This window comes from Athene noctua, chromosome 20, assembly GCF_965140245.1.
Source record: "Athene noctua chromosome 20, bAthNoc1.hap1.1, whole genome shotgun sequence".
NCBI lineage: Eukaryota > Metazoa > Chordata > Aves > Strigiformes > Strigidae > Athene > Athene noctua.
In genome coordinates, this window is record NC_134056.1 from 5,214,859 (window position 1) to 5,238,064 (window position 23,206).

General features: G+C 37.8%; 1 protein-coding gene across 4 annotated transcripts in view; it reads left to right on the plus strand.

Moving 5' to 3' along the window:
* The window catches only part of SETX (senataxin), a 30,474-nt gene that overhangs the window by 3,645 nt on the left and 3,623 nt on the right, over nt 1–23,206 (plus strand). For all 4 annotated transcript variants that reach the window (XM_074923371.1, XM_074923368.1, XM_074923370.1 and 1 more), the window contains 21 exons: nt 82–292; nt 472–581; nt 2,332–2,551; nt 2,844–2,963; nt 3,968–4,139; nt 5,606–5,696; nt 6,572–11,101; nt 11,948–12,047; nt 12,557–12,733; nt 13,397–13,626; nt 14,163–14,330; nt 14,874–15,030; nt 15,862–15,963; nt 16,450–16,562; nt 17,273–17,344; nt 18,196–18,345; nt 18,866–18,973; nt 19,848–20,035; nt 20,397–20,489; nt 21,101–21,265; nt 21,752–21,850. In XM_074923371.1, the coding sequence (XP_074779472.1) occupies nt 82–292; nt 472–581; nt 2,332–2,551; nt 2,844–2,963; nt 3,968–4,139; nt 5,606–5,696; nt 6,572–11,101; nt 11,948–12,047; nt 12,557–12,733; nt 13,397–13,626; nt 14,163–14,330; nt 14,874–15,030; nt 15,862–15,963; nt 16,450–16,562; nt 17,273–17,344; nt 18,196–18,345; nt 18,866–18,973; nt 19,848–20,035; nt 20,397–20,489; nt 21,101–21,265; nt 21,752–21,850 (7,376 nt within the window). The remainder of the gene's footprint in view (nt 1–81; nt 293–471; nt 582–2,331; nt 2,552–2,843; nt 2,964–3,967; nt 4,140–5,605; nt 5,697–6,571; nt 11,102–11,947; nt 12,048–12,556; nt 12,734–13,396; nt 13,627–14,162; nt 14,331–14,873; nt 15,031–15,861; nt 15,964–16,449; nt 16,563–17,272; nt 17,345–18,195; nt 18,346–18,865; nt 18,974–19,847; nt 20,036–20,396; nt 20,490–21,100; nt 21,266–21,751; nt 21,851–23,206) is intronic.

Consider the following 23,206-nt stretch of genomic DNA (forward strand, 5'->3'; position numbering starts at 1 on the left):
TTTTGGCATGTGATAATAAATGTCCTTAATCACTTTCTTCCTAAATGCACTTTGATTGGTTGTTTTTTCCCCACTGAATAGGTCTTGTGGGAGCTGGAAACCTCCCGTCTTGTTGCCCACATTGAGAAATCCATGCAAAAAGAAGCTGGAGATGATGAGGAGTTGTTTATAGTGGATGAGAATGGAGACACACAACTCTCTGGTTATGTGGGCCCAGATTTTGAAAATAACCTGCGAGTGCCCCTTATAGAAATGCTGAAATACCCATATCTGCTGCTGCATGAGAGAGTCGGTATGTATCTCATATACAGTTGGCAGGGAATGGTGGTGTTTCTACTGAAGAAGGTGAAAATAGTAAATAGTAGTTAAACAGAAATAAGTGTGTATTATACTTATTTTGACACTAAATAGTGTGGGTTTGGTTTTGTGAGCATATAACTTAGTGCTTACCGTAACTGTTTATCCTTTTAGCTGAGCTGTGTGTAGAAGTGCTCTGTAGAATGGAACAAAGTCACTGCTCCTTTCAGGTCTTTGAGAAATATGCGGGAATTTATCTCTTTTTGGTACACCCAAATGAATTGGTAAGTTACATTTTTCGTTCTGCTAAAACTGAGTTTAACAGATTCTTATTTTTAATGATACTGAATGCTACTATTTTCATATTCTTATTTCAAGTGTTTGATTTTTCTGTATTTTTCTTTAACAGTCTTTATATAAATGAGATTTCCATAGGAATGTAGTTGCTGTTGCTGAAGGAGAGAAGATTCTTTTGTAATAACTTCTAGAATCACTTCAATCTTTGCATTTAGTCAGCAAAAGTTACAGATGTTCAACCAAACTCTAAATTTATGCCCTATACTTCCAAATGGAATTCTTAAGTGGGTCTGGGTTTGTAAGTTAACATATTAATCCCCTTCTTCCCTGTTCTTTCTCCATCCCTAGAAGCTTTCACATGTTAGTAATATTCAGAATCTTAAAATTGGAAAAAGTGAGACTAGTGTAGTTACTTGCACGAGGAGATGCTCAGCAGTGTACTTCCTCTGAAATGCTTTTAATTGTCACTGAATTTTGTCATTACAAACGAGGCAATACTGTGTTTTAATGTATTTGTGTATTCTGTGGTGGGACAGCTCAAAACTCTGCAGATCTTTTTTTTCTTTTTTTTTTTTTGGCCTGAATCCATATGGGATAGTTTTATATTGAACAATCAGAGGTCAAAAGTTCATTTGAAAGTGTAAACAGGACTGCTCCATTCTTTGTGGTATTTAAAGTATCAGCTGATCTTAGTATGATTCATGCTGGTGTAGATAGTGGAGACTGCTCTCTTTTTCAATCCAATCTCTTAAGAAAGTAACAAAAAGAGAAATTTTGGGATACTGGAAGTGTCTAGGTTGGAAGGGTTGAGAGGCTTTGCAGTTGTTGTTACCAACAGTTCTATTTTTTGCTGGTTAAAAGGATTTGAGAGATTATAAAAAAAAAAACCAACAAAAACAAACCACCACCCCTGAGTTTCTCAAAGCAGTACAGATGTGTCTAGAGTTCCTGCTTTTCTACATTGTTTTGGAGATAATGTATTATCCAGCAGGAAGGGTGTTCCTTCAGACTACATACACACATCCTAGAAGCGAAACGGATACCAGTAACAGGGAAGAGTACTGGAAAATAGTGATAATATAGAGATCTTAGGAACATAAGACCCTGCAACAATTGGGAGGGCCTGTTGAAACAGTGAATCCTGATTTCATGCACCGTGTTAACATTGAAGGGGGATGGAGTGCTTTCTTTGCATGAGCTTAGAAATGTCCCTGTGTGGTGTGTTTCTGTAAACTGAATTTGGACGTGTAGCTGTCAGAGGGGCACTGAACTGTAACTCAAGTGGGCTGTTTGTTGTGTGAGTTATACGATTGTTTTCCTGCCTCTTGATGTGCTTTGGAGAGTCAGGTTACATTTGCTGTGGCTGGTGGGCAGGTTGTGGCTGTATCTGTTTCCAGGACTGGCTTCCTTCAACACCAGTGGGGACTACAGATTTTCAAGTTGTCCTAAGTATAAGGCAAGAACAAAAACCAAATGCTGCCCCTTTGTCCCATGAATCCCAAGGAGTTTTATTTCTATATATTACCCTGAATTTTAACTTGTTACCAACATCTCATAAGTATAGTAAGCCTGTTTCTAAAGTTATTTTGGAAAAAGACTAACTCTTACTTGCAATTATGAGACCTAACTGTAGTAAAAATACACTTTTGTCCAATTTGTAGTAGCAGTGGTTCCTAATCTTACAGCATTGTGATTTTATTTGTTATTAATGTGTAACTTTTTTGTTTCAATGCTTAGATTCGTCGATGGGCCATCCTAACAGCAAGGAATTTGGGGAAGGTTGACAGGGATGATTACTATGACCTACAGGAAGTGCTGACTTGCATGTTCAGAGTTATTGAGTTGGGGCTTTTTGAGAGGCCAGATATTTACAGTTCTTCAGTGGTTGAGAAGGGTAAACTCATCCTTCTGCCATCTCATTTATATGATACTGCCAACTACAAGAACTATTGGCTAGGTGAGTATTTATGATCAGAAATGAATTTGTATGTGTAGTCTCATCTTCTAAGCACTTCTTTAAAGTCAGAGTTCTACTATTTCATAGGGGCTGTATGCTTTGGGGCATGTCAAATAGGAAAATGGAATGTTGCACAGCTGCAGCAGTGAGGCAGCACAATTAGTTTTGTGTTGCTGCTGATCTCTTTTGTTAAGTGTTACACTGGTAATGTCATTGGGAAATGATCCTTGATTTGGTGAAAGTTATAACAAAGTTTTGCAAATATACAGACAGGTTGCTTTTTTTTTGATAGGGATTTGTATGTTGCTGACAGTGCTGGAAGAACAAGCTATGGACTCCTTGTTACTGGGCCCAGACAAACAAAATGATTTCATGCAGTCTATACTTCACACCATGGAGAAAGAAGCAGATGGTAACTAGTTTTGATACTGAGATTACTACAGTTCATAGCTTATTTTTCATCTTTATCAAACTTCCTTGTTTAATGAAGTAAATTCTTAGTAGTGTAATGGTGAGGTGGTTTTAACTGAAGCTTGTTTATTTTCTGGAGGATGGACAGTATTGCACAATATTTAGGCAATACTGACAAATACTGAAAAATGACTTTCAAACAAACTCTTAAATGGAGAAGGGTTAACAGTGCTTTGCGTAAGGCTGGTTTAGAGGTTTTGAGAGGACAGATCTATAATTTCTACTATATTGTTTTCATTGAATGTACAGGTTGTATGGGAATGTGTGGCATGACGTTTGAATTTTGCATCTTAAAATAAAGAAATACCTTCTGAATTGCTGCAACTTGCTTAAAACTTGACTCCTCTGTCTGTCTGTTTGAGGGAGTCTCTTTTGCAGCTGGGAGTTTAGACTAGTAGCCCTTGGGCCATTCTTGTAGGCCACATGCCACAGCATAGCCCAGGAATGGCACATGAACTCAAGACCAGGGCTGCTTCTTAAGTGACTAGATCTTTATAAGCTTAGTATGTTTATTGAGGATATGATATATTATATGAAGAAGGAAGAACACACTTGAAGGAAAACCAATTGCTTCTGGCTTGAATTTGAAGTGTAAGTTGTGATAACGGTGTAAGTTGTACTCACTTCTTAGAACAGCACAGCAGAAATCAGTGTGGAAGAATCAGTTTCACAGAGATGGGGAATGTTAGTAACAGTTATCCAGGTTCCTCTTGATTTAAGACTGCATAAGGAGCAGTGTCTGTATGGGTGAATAAGGTTGACTTTTTTTCATCTTTTTAGTTTTTCCCAGTTAAAAAGTATAGTTGCAGCTTAGTAGAATACCTATCTTTACATTAATATTTAAGAAAAATCAATGAAAACCAACTACTTTCAACTTGAGCTTAGTCTAAGAATGTACAGGACTCTTGCATTTCAACTCTCCCCAATATTACTGTTATGTTTCAGATGATTCTGCTGACCCCTTCTGGCCTGCGCTGCATTGTTTCATGGTTATTTTGGATCAGCTCGGATCTAAAGTATGGGGTCAGCTTATTGATCCTGTCCAAGCCTTTCAAACCATTATCAACAGTGTGAGCTACAACAATGAAATAAGAAATATACGCAGTAGCTTTAAGAGGTCAGTTTTATTAAGAGAGTAGAACAGTTTTATGATTTTAATACAAGGTAGTGTAGTAGCTTGGTCTTGGTTTTCTTGTCAGTGTTGCCTTAATTTGTGTTGAGGGAGGGAAATGGCAAGGAAAAAAAATCAGATGTTGCCACCTTGAAGCAATGAAGAGATGAACTAGGTCTGTTAAAATTGTGAGGTTCTTCAAAAAAAATACATGGTTACTTTTTGAGTACTGTGAAGTCTGTTGCACTTTTCAAGAATTTTTTTTTTTCTGAATCAGGAAGGCTGATAACTGTTTAGTGCTTATTTAGTGCTATAACCATCTTGCACTTAAGATTAATGAATATTGCCATGTTTGAGACTCTTAGTAAAATTATGGATATTTCTGGATTTTCAGTGGATGACATTGTTTTAGATTTTATTGTAGTTCCAGGTGACACTTTCAGCTCATGTTAAGCCTCCAATATTTCTCAAGATTAGATTTACTTAATGCTGCTGTATGGTCTTAAAAGTTTTATGCCTTTTCTGAATGTATTCCTGTCAAGGAAGTAATAAAATGCATGGAACTGTTCTCTAATAGCTTGGATAACATAGTGAACTTTTGGAAAGGAAATGCTTTAAAACATGTAGCAGGCATCAGATACTCCTTTGAAAGGTTTTGTCTTCATATACTTACATCCTAAGATAAAATTGATTTTTTTGTAATCACTTCTGAGTGACAATATTGTTAGTATTGAACAGAAAGTTCATTAGGTAAAGTGTTTATTCTGTGCAGAAGTCAGTACACTACTGGGAAAGCTAGAAATAGCTTTGATGGAAAAGAATTTTGCTATGTAAGGTCCCAAGACTTTAGGAACACTTCTGATTTTGGAAAACTGAAGTTGTGCCTTATTTTAAAAGGTTGGTGGAAAGTAGTTCCTGGACAACCATACCACTTGTTTACTGGTTTCCTCTGATGTATTATGAATCAACTTTGATTGGTAATGACTTAAATGTTCAGTATTTTTATACACACAGGGTCTCTAATGTTGTAGATACAGATATGTATATAAGGAATGTTACAGGTAGCTGACGAAGGGATAGTAAAGGAGATTTTCTTCAGATAAACAAGCTATTTAAGTGTTATGTTCAAATAGTTGCATACAAAGTTTATGAGTACGTAGTCATGACTGAACTGCATCTATGCATAGAAAATTCAAAGCAAATGCAATTCGTCTGGGTGTGTGTTCTAGGTAGTCAAATCCATGGCTTACTAGAAAACTCTTTCCTGAGGGCAGTCGCTTCCCCTGCCTCTTAACGACCAGGATAGAACTAAAACAATTTTAAATATGATACCTTTTCGTAGGTATGTTTTACCACTGACAAATTCTAAGTCACATGATCAGTAGCTGCAAAGTAAAATCTTTCTTGGCCAGTTGGCTTTCTTGTACTTCGTCAGTTGTGTGGAGTCTGTAATGGTTTGTATTTCTTTTTAGGATGAAATCTGAACCGGAGTCAGACTGTGGTGATGACATGGTTACTTGCAGTCAGATGGTGTATAATTATAACACAGAAAAGCCTCAAAAGGTATTAAATATTTTATTTCCCTGTTCTTTGAACTCTGATCACTGAATGACACTGTCAGTTTAAACCATCTATAAAATACAGAGGGGAAGATACCCAAGAGAAACAGTGTATGTTGTAAAGAAAAAATGTATGTCACTATTGTGCCAGTCTGGTCACTTGTTTAGCTGATACTTTCAGGCTGTAAGAGGAAAGAAGAATGTGTTTGTGAATTAGACAGAGATGGTATTAAAGCCCAAGAATTCATATCAAGATTGAAACAAACATTAGTACCTCAAATGAAAACTCTGAATTAAGTTTTTAAAAAAAGCTGCTGATTTATTTTTTTTTACTTTTTGTTTCTTGGTATTTTAAACAAATATATTGAATATGGAGTAATGACATATGCTTTGATATACTTTCAAATGTTAGATTGTGCTCCAAAATGGCACTATTTTGTTTCTTGTTACAAAGCAGAGTAAACATTTTTGAGTGTGTTCTTCTCTTGATGGTGTTGTATTCATGAAATGTCTTTTGAAGGCTTTAAATGTATATTTGATTATCTAACGTTAAATTATATCAGTATAACATCGTCTTTGGAGGGTTTCACAGTGGTTTTTAAAGGAAATACTACTTTACACTTATTTCATAGGTTGTTTTAGGAAATGAGTTCCTTATACGTGTGTTATGCGTTGATCTTTATTTTTTGCATTTTTAAAAATTTCGATTATTGACTTACTTTAGGATGTTACTCTACTTTTGACTTACTTTAAAGGTGTTACCATTTAACAAACATATATTTGAAAGAAAGTAACCTTTATAGCTAGAAGACAAACCTGGCAGATAAAACACTGCAGATGCACATAATGAGGATGATGTGTGGTGAATTTATTTTTCAGGATACTGGCTGGAAGACAGCCATTTGTCCAGACTACTGCCCCAACATGTACGAAGACATGCAAACACTGGCTAATGTGCTTCAGTCTGATATTGGCAGAGAGATGCGTGTCCATCACAGCACGTTTCTGTGGTTCATCCCTTTTGTTCAGTCACTTATGGATCTCAAGGACTTGGGTGTAGCATATATAGTAGAGGTCATTCACTACCTCTGCTCAGAAATCAGAGGTATTCTCAATGAAAGAATGCAGCAGTGTGACAAAATCTCTGAATTTTTTCTCCTGATCTTGGTGTCGATTATTGAACTACACAGAAATAAGAAGTGCCTGCATTTGCTGTGGATTAGCTCCCAAGAATGGGTGGAAGCAGTGGTGAGATGTGCTAAGCTTCCAGCTATAGCATTTACACGGTGTACTGAAAAAGCATCTGGACACTATGCAAGAGGTTCATCAGCAGTATCTTTACAAGCCTCTAACTCTGTGCAGCATGCCTGTGTGCAGTTGATACGGAGCCTTCTTAAAGAAGGCTATCAACTTGGGCAGCATGCTCTTTGCAAGCAATACCTAGACAAACTCAATCTTCTTCTACGAGGAAATCTATCTTCAGGTTGGCAGCTGAACATCCAGGAAACCCAGGAATTACAAATGTGTTTAAAGCAAGTTATAAGAAGTATAAAGGACAGAGTATTGAATACCTCCATGTCCGTAGGAAACACAAACTCTACCACTTTGCCTGCCACCTCTGTAAAGCAAGAGAGGAGTGTATGTAGTGATGGATTTGAGATGGGTGCACACAGCAGAGATGACCTTTGTTCACTGTTTGCTGCTGTATGGAAGGAAGGCAGAGGTGGAGATTATAGAGAGAACCCTTTCCCTAGAAGAGAGACTGCCTGGGAAGAGGAATGTAGAGATGCATCTAAAAGTTCAAGATCTTGGACATCCACAGATATGAATATTAAAAAGGAATGTAATGACTTCACAATTTGGGAATATGTCTGCCCGCAGGACTCTTTGGCACCTAAAATATGTGGGAAAGTTCAGGAAAATAGAAACAGTGACCTTGTGGTAAGGCAATGTGATACAGATAATCAGTGCTTTAATCCAAGCGCCCAGCATTCAGATTTCAGAAGAGAAGAGTTGGAAAACAAATGTGAAGCAGGATCCGTAACACCAACGCATCTGGCTGCTCAAACTCATATTGGTTCTCCAGAACGTGTTTATAGCTCAGATGTAAAGGAAAGCAGTATGTCTCCCAGTTCCTCTTCAAAGTTTAAAGTAGATGCACATAAGCTTGCGAATTTGAAAGACAAAGTACAGAAAATCAAATGGCCCTCAGAATTACTGAAGCCAGCAAAGCCATGTGACTTAAAAAAATCCCGTTTAGCAACAAGTGCTTCAAAAGCAGAGGTAGAGCAATCTAAGTTTTGCACTGACGTGTGTACAAGCAAAGATAAACATCAGGGAGTGAATACATCATGTGGAAATGAAATCTCCGTTGATAGTCCATCTTCAAGGAGTTATGAAAGTACACAGGAGAAGAGTATTAGCAGTGGTTTTCAACCCAGACTGGTTGTCACTAAACAGGTATCAAAAGAAACACCACTAGATTGCTCTAGCTCCTCTAAAAATGTACCTGGTGTGGAGGAAAATGAAGATGGCCGTATTTTGCTTCCAGGAATTAGTGACACCTCACTGAAAAAAGTAGCCACTGAAGAAAAATCAGTGTTGAAGTCTCTGTTTAAGAAAGACACTGACATGCAAACTTCAGACTGGGGGCAGCCTAATCTAAATGACTTGGTTAATTATGACTGTAAAGGTCAAATTTCAAAGACATTTTGTATGGATAAAACTTCAGGAAATGGTTGTGTTCCATCTAGCTCTGAAAACAAGAGGGATATATCCAACTCTGCTTCTCAGATCAGGCCACTGTCAGTGAAGTGTGAATCAAGTGACAGGTTGTTTGAATTTTCAGAATATTTCAAGAGAGAAAATTCAGTGGGGAAGGAGGAGGAGGATTTTGCGAAGATGGTTTCTGAAGATAATTTAACAGATTCCCAGGTTGATAGAGAACTCAGTAAATTAGCTGCGCATGCTAGAGGTGTTGATTTTCCTTTTGATGCAAGCCAAGAAACCTCAGTGCATCATAATATTTGTGGTATTAAAAGGAAAGTGAAAGGTGCTGTAAGATCTTCCAGTGATGACCAGGGTACCAAGTCTCCCTGTGATACAGATAGCCTTGACAATCAAGTCATTATAATTTCAGACTCTTCCGATGAAGAAGAAAAAGGTGTGGCTGATGAGGAGGAAACAAAAAAAAGGAATGAAAATGTGTGTTCTGAAAAGCAGCCTTCAACTTCCAGCTGCATTTCTGATAGTGATAACAAAACAAAAGCAAAGGCTCCAAACTCTCCCTTGTTACTGGAAGACTGTGAGTCTCAGTACTTTGAATTTGAAACAGAAGATGATGTCTTTTCGGTTTGGCAAGATACTCAAGTGTATAGTATGGAAGAAACTCAAGAGTATAAACAAGATCGTGTTTCGACATCGGTTGATAGTAGTAGTTCAGATGTCTTAGTGAATGATCACACAAATGAATGGGGTTATGATATGGATTACATGAGTGATGATACCATGGAAGAAGCAGCGAACTTGACAGAAAAGCAGGTAGAAAACATTTCTTATCAGAAAGAAGCTGATAATACAAAAGAACTAACTAATTCAACGTTGGAAGAATCTGTTAGTAAGGGAAGTCCAAAAGGCCAACTGGAGAATTTTGCAGACAAAGGTACTGTTGCTAAAGACTTCACCCCGGACTCAAAAGTGACTGAACCCAGAGCATCTACATCTAATGTCTCATTAGCTTCAAAATTGGCCCTTAAGAAAAGTAGCATGAGCCCACGGAAGAAAATAGCGAAATCTGAGGTAGCAAGAACCATTCAAAGAAGTCCTAAAAAGCCTCCTGTTCTTAAAACAGCACAAAATAAAAAACTACTTCAAACTACATCAAAAAATTCACAACCTGGTAGGTTAATGCCTGCTGTGGTTCCTCCAAGGAAAGTTCGGCAGCGTCCTGCACCAGCATCAACTGTAGAAAAACTTGGTCTGAAGAAGGCACCCCGCAAAGCATTTGAATTATCCCAGGGCTCTTTAGACAGTGTAGCTGCATTGCGCAGCCATGGTAAAGCTGCAGGGAGAGTTGGAGTTGCACAGAAACAGAAGACTAAGCTAATTGCTCCTCAGACTTTGTCTGTAAAGCACAATAAAAAATTACTAGCCTGCCAAGACCGTCAGTTTTTAAGGCAGATAAGGCCCCAAAAGAGTGTCAGAGTGAAAAGTCCTGCAGCAAGTTCTGAGAGTAGAAATAAAAACATTAGCAAAGTGGATACAAAATCTACGAAACAAATGCCTAAAAGTTTTCAACTGGCATCTGTTGAAAGATCTGTCAAAAACCAAAGAGAGAAAAAAAGGGAGGAGACAGTTTGTCCCTCTGCCAGTGAGAGAAAATTTGAAAGCCTCTCTGTGAAGGAGACATATGTCTCTAAAATGCCTTGTTCTTCAGACTCAAACAGAAAATCAGAGGATAGCAGTATGATGGTTCCTCCTGTATCTAAGGATTCAAGTCTCTCTTCAGCTGCACTTGTTGGAGATAAAGATGAACCTTCAGGAGAAGGTTGCATTGTGCAGCCTGAGAGTGAGAAGACAACTTCAGAAGAAAATGGAAGTAAACCAGATGAAAACAGGGAGGATGATGATAGTTTATTTTTAACTCAGTTAGATCCTGTAGATATGGACTTGTGTTCTCAGGAGGAAAGTGTTCAAGATTATACTGTAGCTAGTAAAAAGCCAGAAGAAATGGATACTGCTGAAAGACTTCAGCAGGATGAATCCTCGACTCCTGTGAAATCGAAGTACAAAGACTGTGTGGAAAAAGCAGGAGAGGGCTCTAGTAACCATCCAGGCACCAGCTCAGAAACAGATCACTTGTTTGCCAAACCCTCTCTCCTGCCACCTTCTAAAACAAGAAAGCCTTCCACTACCAAAACTTTCAGCTCGTCAAGTTCTTCACGGAATGCAGCCTTCAGCAAGGATCTCGAAGATGTTAAAAAGCCACCATCAGCTTCAAAAAGCAAACTGAATGCAGCAAAACCAGTGGTGGCCAGGCCACCAAATGCAAGGGCTATACCAGCAGGAAATCAAACATCCAGGTCTCCAAGTCCCAGTAACGTACTTCAACCCCGTAGTTCTAATAATGTTCTCCAGTCACAAAATAGACAGAATGACAATGCTTCAAATATTTCCCGAAGGCCTGCCCCAGAAGCACGTTCTTACTTTCTTGATAGTCAGCAGCGTGAAAGATTGTTTTATGATGTAATTCTGCAGTGGACGTACGAAATGTTTACATACACCAGCCAGGTTGGAACTCCAGTTAATCTCCTGCATTCTGTAGTACCCTCTGTTCCTGTCCGGTTTCAGGGATACGATGAGTATTTTAGCACATTTTTCCCCTTGATGATGCTAAATGCCTTTGAAACGGTAAGTAGGTATCTGCCTCTTGGTCTTGTTTTCATCAACCCTTATAAATTTTATCAAGAGATTAAAAACTCTTTTATGTCCTCTATTTACCTTCTGAAAGTGTTTGGGTACAGATCTGAATAGAGGAATGATTTCGGGGAAATATCAACAGTTATGTTTAAGATTGAGGACTGTCAGTGTTACCTCAGTGAAGCTTTTTTTTTGTGTGTGCACCCACAGTAGCATGCAAAAGGAGGGGAAAAAGAAGGTGGTTCCTCTTTCTTTATAGCATGTAAAGCTTAAAATAAATCGTTAAGAACCTCAGGTCTTTAAATGACAGTGTCTGTAAAGAGGATAAGAATGTAGTTTTAGCTTATGTTGAGAATTTATGTGAGAGGGTAGGTTAATCTGAGAAGTACTTTTTTTCTAAACAGCTTAACTTTGGTAGTTTAAGGGTGGGAGAACGTGGTGTTCCTTCAATTAAAGTCTGTATGCTTTCAAGTTCAGTCATTGCATCACTTCTGTAGAAATAAAGTAGAAGTTAAGTCAATACCAGAATAATACTGGTATTTTGAGGTGAAAATGCAATTGGGGGAATTTGTTTTGAAGAGCTTTATAAGAAAGTACATTAAATGGGGGGTGTGGGGGGAGGAAGTGCTTTCATTTGCCTTGTGTGTTTATATGTAATGTATATGCCTATATTAAAAAAAAAAATGGATAAGACTCTTTGATTTCTTGTACTTGACAGTCTGTTAGCTTTCTTTTATTTCTGCTCAGTACTTTTGCCCTTTTGAGCCATGATAAGATGTTCTGATACATTAAACCCTTCAAAGTATTTTTATTTAGCTTTTACTTTCCAACATGTAGCTGGTGCAAGAGTGGATGGAAAACCAGAGAGCAGAAGAGAAGAGTTACTACTTCCACTTACAGAACTTCTGGGCTCACATGAATATGGCAAATTTTACAGGTAAGAGGGTTGTGGGGTTTTTTTATAAAACCCTCTTCTGATTTTACAATGCCTTATAAAGAACCAACACTTACAGGTAGATTTTTTTTTTTTTTTTAATTTGGTTTAAATACAGAAAGGATCTTGAATTTGCTGTTTTACAGAATGCATGTAACAAATACATTTTTTGCGAGGGATTTGTGCACTAAGTGTTCAGTACAAAGAGTTATTTGATTGCTGTTGAAATACTTTGAGTCTCATTTGAGATTTTGTTTCAGCTTCTTTTGGTAAATAAAATAGTCCTTGACTTGCTTTATTTTTATACAGTGCTATGTTCAGGCTTAAGAGTGCAGGATGGAGTTAAAACTCTTCATATGAAGTGGTTTTTTATAGCTTTAATAACTTTAAAATTTAAGAGATGGGTATTACTGAAGTATATGCAGTATGTTAATTGTAGTACTTCTATAGTCAGAAAGTAATTGTAACCCTTTTCCTTTTAATGTTCTAATTTTAAAATGTGTTTTGGCTAGCTCACTTTCAAGAAAGTGATTTGGCAAGGCAGCTTCATCCAAAGGAGGATGACTTAATTTTTTTTGTGGTACAAAAGAAAAAAGACACCCTTAAGGAAGAAAGTGAGATGGAGAACCATACAATGAATTATGTTGGTCTTGTGAGACGATTTTCTCGTGCGTCTGGCTGTTCAGCTAGTAAGTAAATGGGTTTGGAATAAAAGTGGGATTCTTCTGGGTGCTGTAAAGTGCTTCTTCATAGCTGGCCGTTGATAGTTGTAACAGACCACTTACCTCAGAGGACATGGAATTGTTTTTCCACTGTAGCCTGTCTATTCCATGCTAAAAGCTTCATTAAAAACCAGGAACTGAAGCTGCAGGCCTGTTTTCCATACGTTTTTCTAGGGGCTTCCTTCGATACAGATGTTAATACTTTGTGTAAGAACAGAAACTAGTGATGAGTAAGTGCTCTGCATACAACTTCAGGAGTGCGTTGCTGTGAGATATGAAGTGCCGTGAACTTCAGTGAGCTCACTGACTAAAATTTCCACTCTTCTGGAACTGAAGCTGTGAATTACCAAGATTACCAAATATCAAGATTAATGCTGCCTGATTATAACAGTGATCTGAGTTGTTTTACGAGCACTGTTTTTTCTTTTGTTTTGGGTTGTTTTTTGGAGGGGACAGAAGGGTGGTGTTTGTGTTTTTTACAAGAATTAGTTATTGACTCCCTAATAAAAGGCAGCACCTGGTTCTGATGAAGTCTTTGAGAGACCTATTTGAATGTCTTTCAGTTGTTAATTCAAAGAATATCTAAATTATTAACTTGTGCGGGTTTTTTTCCCTTGCCCTTCCTTATAGGACAAAAGGAGCAGCATACTCTCTGTCATCTTTGTGTGGAAACTCAAGGCGATTTGTCATTCTTCATAAATAAGCAAGTGAAGTGTGTGGTGGTTGGCTCCCTGGTTACCACACACCGAACATTCAGAGGTCTAAACCTACTGCCCAAGAGTTTCTTGGCTAAACCCATCATGGATCCAAATTACAGTGACTTCTGTCCCAGAGGTTTGCCCGTAGCTTCAGAAAGTGCTGTAAGTCCTGCAGCTAGAAATTATAGTTAGGGATGGCAAAGTGGGCATTTGGATCTCCTGAGTTTTGTGAAACTGGCTTTGCATGTTGTTTTTGGAGGTGACCGAGTGCAAACAGACAAGTTTCAAAAGTACCAAGGTCCTGTGCTTTTCAGAGTCAGTTGATTGGGTGGACAGAGATGAGTCTGAACTTGCTCAGGTGTCTCTGCTCTGTTGTCCTAAGTACTGGTAGTGCACTTTAAGAAGCTTTCAGTTTTTTTTCCTTACTGGGGAGGTGCCTGTTAAGGAAATAAGGTGTATTATGGAAAAGGTAATGCAAAATAAAGGTGCGTAGAGTAAACGAAACCTTCATTATGGCTTTTGAGTCAGGATTAGGTGTGCATCTAGAGCAAACATAGAAGGGCATGGAAACTTTTGATTCTAAGTTTGAGTCCTAGCTTAGAGGGGTGGGGGACATTCTGAAAATACATAAAATGAACATGAAAGGTTTGATCAACATTAGGTAATTCATTACTTTGTTTCCCTGTCTGTTTCTTCAGGCATCAGATATGAATGAATACAATGAAGATCAGAAGAGAGCCATTGAGACAGCTTATGCTATAGTAAAGGAACAACCACTGCTTCCCAAGATCTGCCTCATCCACGGACCACCTGGAACAGGGAAATCAAAAACTATTGTTGGACTTCTGTCTCGTATTTTGAGAGAAGTGAGTGAACGTGATGTGATTGCCACATGCTGGTGTTTGGTTTCCCAATGGGAGTCAACGATCACTTAAACTAAGTGGAGTGTAGTATGGGTACTTACTGGGAGTATAGTTCATTAAGCTGATTTAATTAAGTCTGTATTGTATAGGGTTTAAAGGTGGAAATAATACCTTTTGGGCATCTTGGAAGACACTTATTTTATAGAACTTAAAAAATAAAATAAAGAAAACGTGCTATTGGTAGTATAAACACTTGTTACATAAAAAAACCCTTAATAGTTTTATGTGTTAAGAACGTTATTTGGCCTGTCCCATTTAATGGTTTTTATGTTATCATCCAGTAGATTCAAGTACTTAATGTTGAAGGGAATTTATGCAAATAGTATGAATACATTTGACTTGTTACTCAACGTAAGACACATCTTAAGAGATATTCAAGTGTAATAGTCCTCATAATCTGCATGCTGATTGATGAGCATACAATCTGGCTTTTAAATGACAAATGAAAACAATCTAAATCTTGATTTATTGTTAATTAATCTATAGAACACTAGGAATGAAAAGACAACTCAAAGAGTAAGTTCCAAGATCAAGCCAAACCGGTTTCTAGTTTGTGCACCATCAAATGCTGCTGTTGATGAACTCATGAAAAAGATCATCATTGCATTTAAGGAAAAATGCCAAAACAAGCAGGAGCCTTTGGGTATGGTTTATTTTAAAATTCTGTTTACACGTTAAATAGACAAAACCTGAAGGAGAAACTGGAACAGTTGATTACATACAATACTTACGTGTGACTCTAAGCAACTTTTTTCTCTTGCAGAACATGACTGGTACATCCTTGTATTGTTATTAATGTGCTTTTCTAAAAGGTGTATTATGTTTTTTTAAATTGCACTTTGTCTCTATATAGGCATTGACCATTTTCTCATAGTTTAGTTTCAGTTCACTAGTTTTTAAGTACTTAAAGATGGGAACACAAGACTATTACCTTGATTTTGAGTAAAACTGGACTTTGCTCGTCATGCTAAACAGACTGAAAATTTTAATGTGTCAGGGCATCTCACTTTTTTTTTTTTCCCCTCCGAGTTTGTGACTAATGCAAAGTAGGTGAATTCTGAACAAGGCATCTAGTCTGTGGTGGGGGGAAAAAAATCTGCGTTCTGACCAAACATTAATTTGATATAGACTTACCAGCTGCATTACTGGTGGTACTCAGTAATTTTCTAACTTAGGAATTCTGAATGTTTTAGACAAAGAAGCCTAAGAATAAGAGGTTATTCCAAATAACATTCTTAACTGTTAGCCACCACTAAAACATAGGCAACAACTTTTTTGAGTTTGGAATTACTGATTTATTTTTTTTTTTGTAGCTGCATTTATATAAGTACAACTAAATTGTTGCAAACCCAGAAAAGCAGAAAAAGAAAAGCCTTGTTTGATATCCACAATGTTAAAATTTCTTTTTTCCCTCTCATGCCACAGTGCAGGGATGATTGGAGCAATCTAAATATATTTTTATTATTTTAAACAGGAAATTGTGGTGATATCAAATTAGTGCGACTTGGTGCTGAAAAAGCAATCAACAGTGAAGTCCGGGGATTTAGCCTTGATAAACAAGTTGAACACAGAATGAGTAAGTAACATGCAAATCAGACTTTTCTTCAGTCTTCTTTAAGAGCTTGATGATTTTTTACACTCGAGACTATGTGTCCTTTAAGAAGGAAGATCTGGTAAAAGATTTTTCTGCAACAGTGCTTCATAAAGTATTGTTTATCTTAGTGGGAAAGTGTCAGCTTACATATGGTCTACAGTCTAAGCAAAAATGAAGAAAGAAGCAAGATGACTTCTTGTTTGTTTTGTTTTTGTTAAAAAAATTGATAAATGCATGTTAAAACCATCATTTTTAAACAATGCAGCTGTGCGGCATTTGAGAGCTACAGTTGGAACCAAGTCTCATTATCTTGCTTTTGGAAGATGAGACCTCAATAGAAAAAGGGAAAATGTAACAGAAAATCAGTTTGTCCCTTTGTTCTTAACTTAAGATGCATGACTGTGAGCAAGTACTATTGTAACATATTTTTTCTGTTCCTCCTGTATATTTTCCTTTGTTTTATTACAGAACGAAAGCCAACTGAGTGTGACCAGGATATTCAGAAGAAAAAAGCAGCTCTGGATCAAAAACTGGACATGCTGTCTCGTCAGCGTGCCATGCGCAGATGTGAGAGGAGGGAGGTAGTAAGATAATAGTATTTTTAATCCTGTTTTCGTGTTTTTTAATCCTGTTTGTGTTCATAACTGAATGCATAAAGAACTCTACTGTATTTTAATGCCATCTCTGAGCAGTAGCTGTCTCTTCACTTTTTAAGCTAATGGAAATGCTGGTTAGCACTGTGAAAGGGAATGATCAACTTTACATCAGGATTTTTTTTAATTTATAATAGCATTTTCAACTGGTTGATCATGCCACTTCTTGCTCTAGTGTTCAGTAGTCTGTCTTTGGTTCTGTCACCAGTTTTTAGTGTAACCGTATTTATAAATCTTAATGATTGTATACTTCAAAGCTCTGTTTTTGTTTAATTAGAAATAGTAAGATACCTTGTGATCTGAGATTTTTGGGTATGTGTTGCGCTTGAAGTTTTCCGGGTTTTTGTCTAAAAATTTGGCGTTTGTGCTCAAATTACAGATTTCCGATGGTAAACAGTTTTCCCAGTTGCACAGGAATGTAAGACGTAGTACTGTGTGTTGCAAAGTCTAAATATGTTGACAACTCTCTAAGAAACTGATCAGCTTCTTCAGACACATTTGGTATTGAAAGACAGTCTGGAACAAGTCTAGAAATATTTAGGAAATGAATTAGGGTGTGGGAGGAAAAAGGTGTATGGGAAGTATGTGGTGTTAATTTTTCCTGATATGTTTCTCTATTTCCCCCCCCCCCCATCTAGAGTCAAATGTTAGATGATGAAATTGGCAGACTTTCAAAGGAGAGACAACAGCTTGCTTCTCAACTAAAGGAGGTAGGAATTTATCTTTAAGGCAGCTCTTTAATAAACCTCAGCTAATGTATTTATATACTTGGTATCCCTTATTTGTAGTGAAGATTTGGCTTTGATGTGGCTGGGGGTGTTTATAAAGTAGTAGGTAAATAGATAAAGGTCATAAGCTGAGTAAGTTATGGACAGCTTGGTGTGAAATCCAGGTGTACTCTGGCCTCATATTGAAAAAAAACCCAACAAATGGATGGGAATACTCACTCTTAAGGGTGAATTTTAAACGAAATGTGGGATATTTGGCAAACGAGGTAATGGAAACGTGCATGTCGTCATGTTCTAGGATGTATCTTCACTACTTTCATGCCCCTTACAGTCCAGCTGGAACTGAGATACTTTTAAATGTTTTGAAGTAAAGCAACAGGTGGAAAAATATTTTTGTGTGTGAAGATAGAACTGAAAGTAGAAATAGGCACTGATAGCAAAGCCAGTAATTAAGGCTGAATAGCATGAACCATGATATGAATGAAGGTTCATCTTTAATGAATATATGCTGACCCTTAATGGTCATGGAGGCTTGGAGTTACAAATGTGACGGCAAACTAAACTTTGCTCACAGTTAGTGTGTCTAGTTGCATAGTGATAAAGGAGTGCTTCTTTCCAGTTTGCCACCTCAGTGGCATTGATCTGTAAGTGAAAGTAACACTTCAGGTAAGTTGTGACTTTCATTTGTAATAATGGAGATAGTTTTATTGGGATGATGCATTATGTATGATCTGTTTGCCAGTTAGATTTGACCAGGCAGTAGGAAATTGCTCTAAGATAGTTCAAGAAAGCTAAAAGAGAAGAGGAGACATGGTGTCCTGTTGCACTTGAAGGTTCGGGGGCACTCTCAGAAAGTACAGACAGATATCCTCTTGGAGTCCGACATCATCTGCTGCACTCTGAGCACAAGTGGAGGAAGTCTGCTGGAAGGTGCTTTTTGGCCGCAAAGACTTTGTCCTTTCAGCTGTGTCATTGTGGATGAGGTCAGTAAAGCTATTTAGAACTACAGCATATTCCACCTCTAAGGTCTGCCTAGGCTGCTTGTAGTTGCTTGGCTGCTGGTGTAATATATTGTGGGTTGACCACCCCATCCTCACCTTTTAACTGATAACCAGCCTGTCCTGCTGTGTAGAGCCATGAGAAGAAAGAATAACACTTAATTGCTTCTTTTTCTGGCTTGTTTGGTGCTTTAATGGCAGACAGCTTTTACTTAAAAATCATGGCTCAAGTGTGGTTCTTGCTGTAGAGATTTCCAGATGGTTGGGTTATATTTGTATGTGTCTGGAGAGCTCTGCATATTTAATGATAAAAGAAAAATCTGTTTGGCGTTTTTTTATTGGGGAAAAGTCCTTCTTTCTCTCTCTTCTAAAATTTTTTTTTCTCTTTTTGGAAGACTTAAAAAGCATTTGAGTAATTCTGGCTCTGTTACAGGAAATTTAACATATTTCCCTCCACTCCTTTGCTTACAACTTCTATTTTTTGTCCTGTTTGCATATACAAAAGGCAGGGCAGTCCTGTGAGGTTGAAACGCTGATTCCACTGTTGCATCACTGTTCTAAACTTGTCCTTGTTGGAGATCCCAGACAGCTCCCTCCTACTGTAAAATCAATAGTAAGTGTTCAAACTGTTTTGGGCTTTTTTGTGCTATGTAGTGGATATAGTATAAGAACAGTATTTATAGAAAATACGTAAAAGGGAAAAAAAAGGCATTTCAATGTCAGATCAGGATGTGTATCAGATAATAACTTCTGCCCTTCAAGTTTAATCTCTGTTACGTGGAGACCATATCAATACTGCCTTCAGATGTGTGAAAAAAGCTAATACAGATGTGAGTGCAGCCTCTAGAGACTTTTCTGGTGTAGCTTGGAACGGATTCATGCACCATTAGGAGTAGCTGTGGCAATGCAAACTTCCATGCAGCTCAGCCCTGGGTTTGTGATGGGCGCTGTGTTGCAGCAGGCTCTGTTTTGTTACGTGAGCTTCAGTCAGAGTCATGTCCCTTAAGGAAAAGAGGATGAAGACTGTCTGTTTGTTTGGGGACTTCCTCACCCCACAGATGTGTTCTAAGGATGAACATATAGGAGCACTTGTAGCCAGCAGTAAGGAGGACTGTTTTAAGCATCTGATAAAGAAAGAAGTTAAACCAGACTGGCTTCTCTAGAAAGGTAAATTGTCTGGAGGTTGTGTGCTTATTAGTGAGATCCCACCTGGAAGATCTTGCTGTAAAATTTTACTGTGTTGTGACTAACAAAGGAGAGTTGTCTTGCTAAAACTACACTAAAAAATTCAGATTTATGCAGGTGATCTCTACTGAAATAGTGAGACTAACAAATAGAAAATTGAAGTGTACGTAGTTGTCATTTTTGTCCATGATTTAGAAGCTTAGAAGAAAACACTGAATAGTTTTAAGTCCAGAAAGCAAATTCCTATTGTTAATTTGGGACCTAACTCCCCCAAAGTCAGTCTCATGTTTTCTTTCTGGCAGAAAGCTCAGGAATGTGGCTACGGCCAGTCCTTGATGGCACGCCTGCACAGGCACCTGGAGGAACAAGTGCAGCAGAACCTTTTGCGAAGCCTGCCGGTCGTGCAGCTGACGGTGCAGTACAGGATGCATCCTGACATCTGCCTCTTCCCATCCAATTATGTTTATGGCAGGACTCTAAAGACTGACAAGTGAGTAGCTCTGAGCAAAGGGTATTTCAAAGAAACCTTTTTGTATTAGGATATTCTTTAGAGTCTAAAAATTCTTGAGGTTGTGTGTTGAGGGAAGATGCTTAACGGGAGAAAACTTGCATTCCATCTCTTGTTAGTGCTGGCTGTGATAAGTAAGTTAGATGGCTTTCTTCAAATGGAGCATACTTCATGCTTAAAGTTTGTTTTCAGGCCTCAGTATATGCTGGTAGCAGTGAAAATGAAGGACTTGAGGTGGAGGGGGAGGAAGCTGCAAGCTGCTCCTATTTGATAACCGTGGTGTAAATAAATGAAGTATTAGAGTTTCTATAGGATTACCTAGTGATAAAAATGTTATTTACAGAGCAACAGAAGAGAACAGATGTTCTTCAGACTGGCCGTTCCAGCCCTACCTTATTTTTGATGTAGGAGACGGTCGTGAGGAGCGAGACAATGAGTAAGTCCTGCATTCTACTCTGCCAGATTTTAGATTTGCTGAGAATTAATTACTTGCAGAAAAGCTGTTTTCTCTCCTCTGTTATTCCTAATACTCATTAAGTAGCCAGAACTGTGTTTTCAACTTGATTTAATTTTACAAAAAAGCAGGTGTTAAATGGTTTTTGGTTTTGGTTTTGTTTTTTTTTTTCAATCTGAAACTGGTTTTAATCCTGGTTTGAGTATCTGTTAGATGTCAATGAATGCCTACAATCTCGGCTAACTCTAGTAACAGTTTACAAGTTCCTGATTTATTTTTTTTTTATCGGTGACTTTCCTTTCACAGCTGCATGCTGAGGTAACACCAGAAGGTGGCAGGCTCAGCCCTCCCCTTTGCCTGTTCTGTAAGGAAAGCAAAATGTGAAGTGCAGCCTTCCACTGCTAACACTTCTCGTTATTAGCCACTTGTCAGGGCCTACTTGAAAAGTTCTTTAAGCTGCTGTGTGAAGGAGGCTGCAGGAATTCAGGGTGGGGGCTTTGATTTGAAATCCCTCCTACAAATTGCGCTGAAGCATTGAATCTGAAAGAGCTGTCAAATGTATTTCTGTAATGTTTCCATTCTGTCTTGTTCAGCTCTTTTAGTAATCCTCAGGAAGTGAAGCTGGTGATGGAATTAATTAGAACAATTAAACAAAAAAGGAAGGATCTGGGAGTTCGTCGCATTGGAATAATTACCCCTTACAGCGCGCAGAAAAAGAAAATTCAAGAACAACTGGACAGAGTGTTTAGAAATAACAGGTAAAGAAACTCTGAGTTTTCAAATGGGACTTGACTCTTGCATATTAGTCCTTTGTTTGTCCTCTTTAAAACAATGGCAAAAACTCTCAAAACTTTCTTCTGTACTACTAAAATCTGTACTTAGTCATGACTTTAAAGGAGGCATACAAGCCTTTTGCCTAAAACGTGCGTGACCTGTTTGTACCATTTCTCACTTGTATACATGCTTTGATTATATTGCTGTTCTGAGTAAAGCTGTTTCAAAAGAAAACCTAAAATTCCAAGCTACATGGATCTGAACAGCTTTTCAGCAATGATGCTGGCCTCAGAAAAGTAAATTTAGCTTCAGGTTCTTACACTGGATCTTTTCATACACTGAAGCAGAAATTTACCCTGGGTTATTTTGACAGATGATCATTAGGGGTAGTGTTTGGGTGATTCGCATCAGTGCGTTGCTTAAAAATTCAGCTAAGTAATGTAATGGCTTGCTAATTCTTTCTTCAACAGCCCAGGAGAAGTGGATACAGTGGATGCATTCCAGGGACGAGAGAAAGACTGCATCATAGTGACATGTGTCCGGGCAAACAGCACCAAAGGGTCAATTGGGTACGTTTTGTTTCAGCAGTTTGCAACTCTGATTTCCAGTGACGCTCTAAATACAGTTGTCATATTTTTAATATAACCAGTAAGAAAGGTATAGAAAACAAGTCACCACAGCCAGCAAATTAAATGGTATTGTAATACATGAATTAATGGTACTGGTTTGAGACCTTGGAACAAAAGGCACACAGAAATGCTAAGTATTGTGTTCTGCATTGCGTGCTGATAAATTTGGATGGCTGCCTTAGCCTGTCAGTGCTTCAGTTTGGCAGGATGGATCTTGGAATCTTGGCTCTTTGCATTAGTACTGCTGCTTGTAACTTTCTGAATGCTGCTCTCAAAATGAAATCAATTTTCTGTAAGTGTTGCTATCCTATTAATACAGCATTCTGTCTGTAAAAGTATTGTTAACTAAGTTACATACATCGCTAGGAATGTGATGCAGACAAGCTGGATCTTTGATTTGTAGATGAATGTCCTCGTCTCAAGTTGGGAGGAGATTTATGAGAAGTCTTGATTCAAGATTACAGATTTAATAATTTAATATGAGGTTTTTTTCCTATCTAAAACAGAAGGAACTAAATACTGGGTGTGATATTTACCCGCAGAACACTACAATCATTGATTTGTTTCTGAAGCTTACTGATTTGTTTTAGTTTTAAAAATGGTAATGGAAATATGTTGCCTTATATAGAATTCATTGGCTTTTATGTTAAACTATGGGAAGTCTGTTCGCATAAACAAAAGTCTTTGTTTCTACATACTAAGCTACTTATTATCTGATACTAACTTTCTGATTGCTAGATAAAGGGCTTTTGATTGTGCTGATCCATGCTACTTTGGGAAGAGAAAGAATCCAAATTTTATAGTAAACAAAAATGATGCTTTTTGGAGATTTCTTAATCTGGTTCGTTGAGTTTGGAAACTGAAGGCACCTAGAACCTGCCAGTTCTTTTGGCTGACACCAGGCTTAACCTCTATTTCTTCTTTTGGAAGAAAACTTTCCAGCTTACTGTGTTGCAGGTTTATATATTAAAGCTTTGGCTGTGCAGTGTTAGAAGCTGTACATGCTGATGACTTGGATGTCTCTGTTTCGGGATCTGATGTCACTGGCAAGGTGTGATGGGAAAGTTTGCATCACTCTTAACTATGATCTTGTAGCTGAGCAAAGTATTTTGGTCTCCAAGGTTGCTAGGCCAGCATTACATTGCAAAGGGAGGAGAAAATGCCAAGAAATGACAATGGATTATTTTTTTTCCTTTCCTGAGAAAATAATCTTCTTGTCTCTCAGCTTTAAAAGCTGTTAAGAATATTTAGTAGTCTTTCAAGGTATTTTTTTTTTTTTTCCCTTCCTCCCTCGAG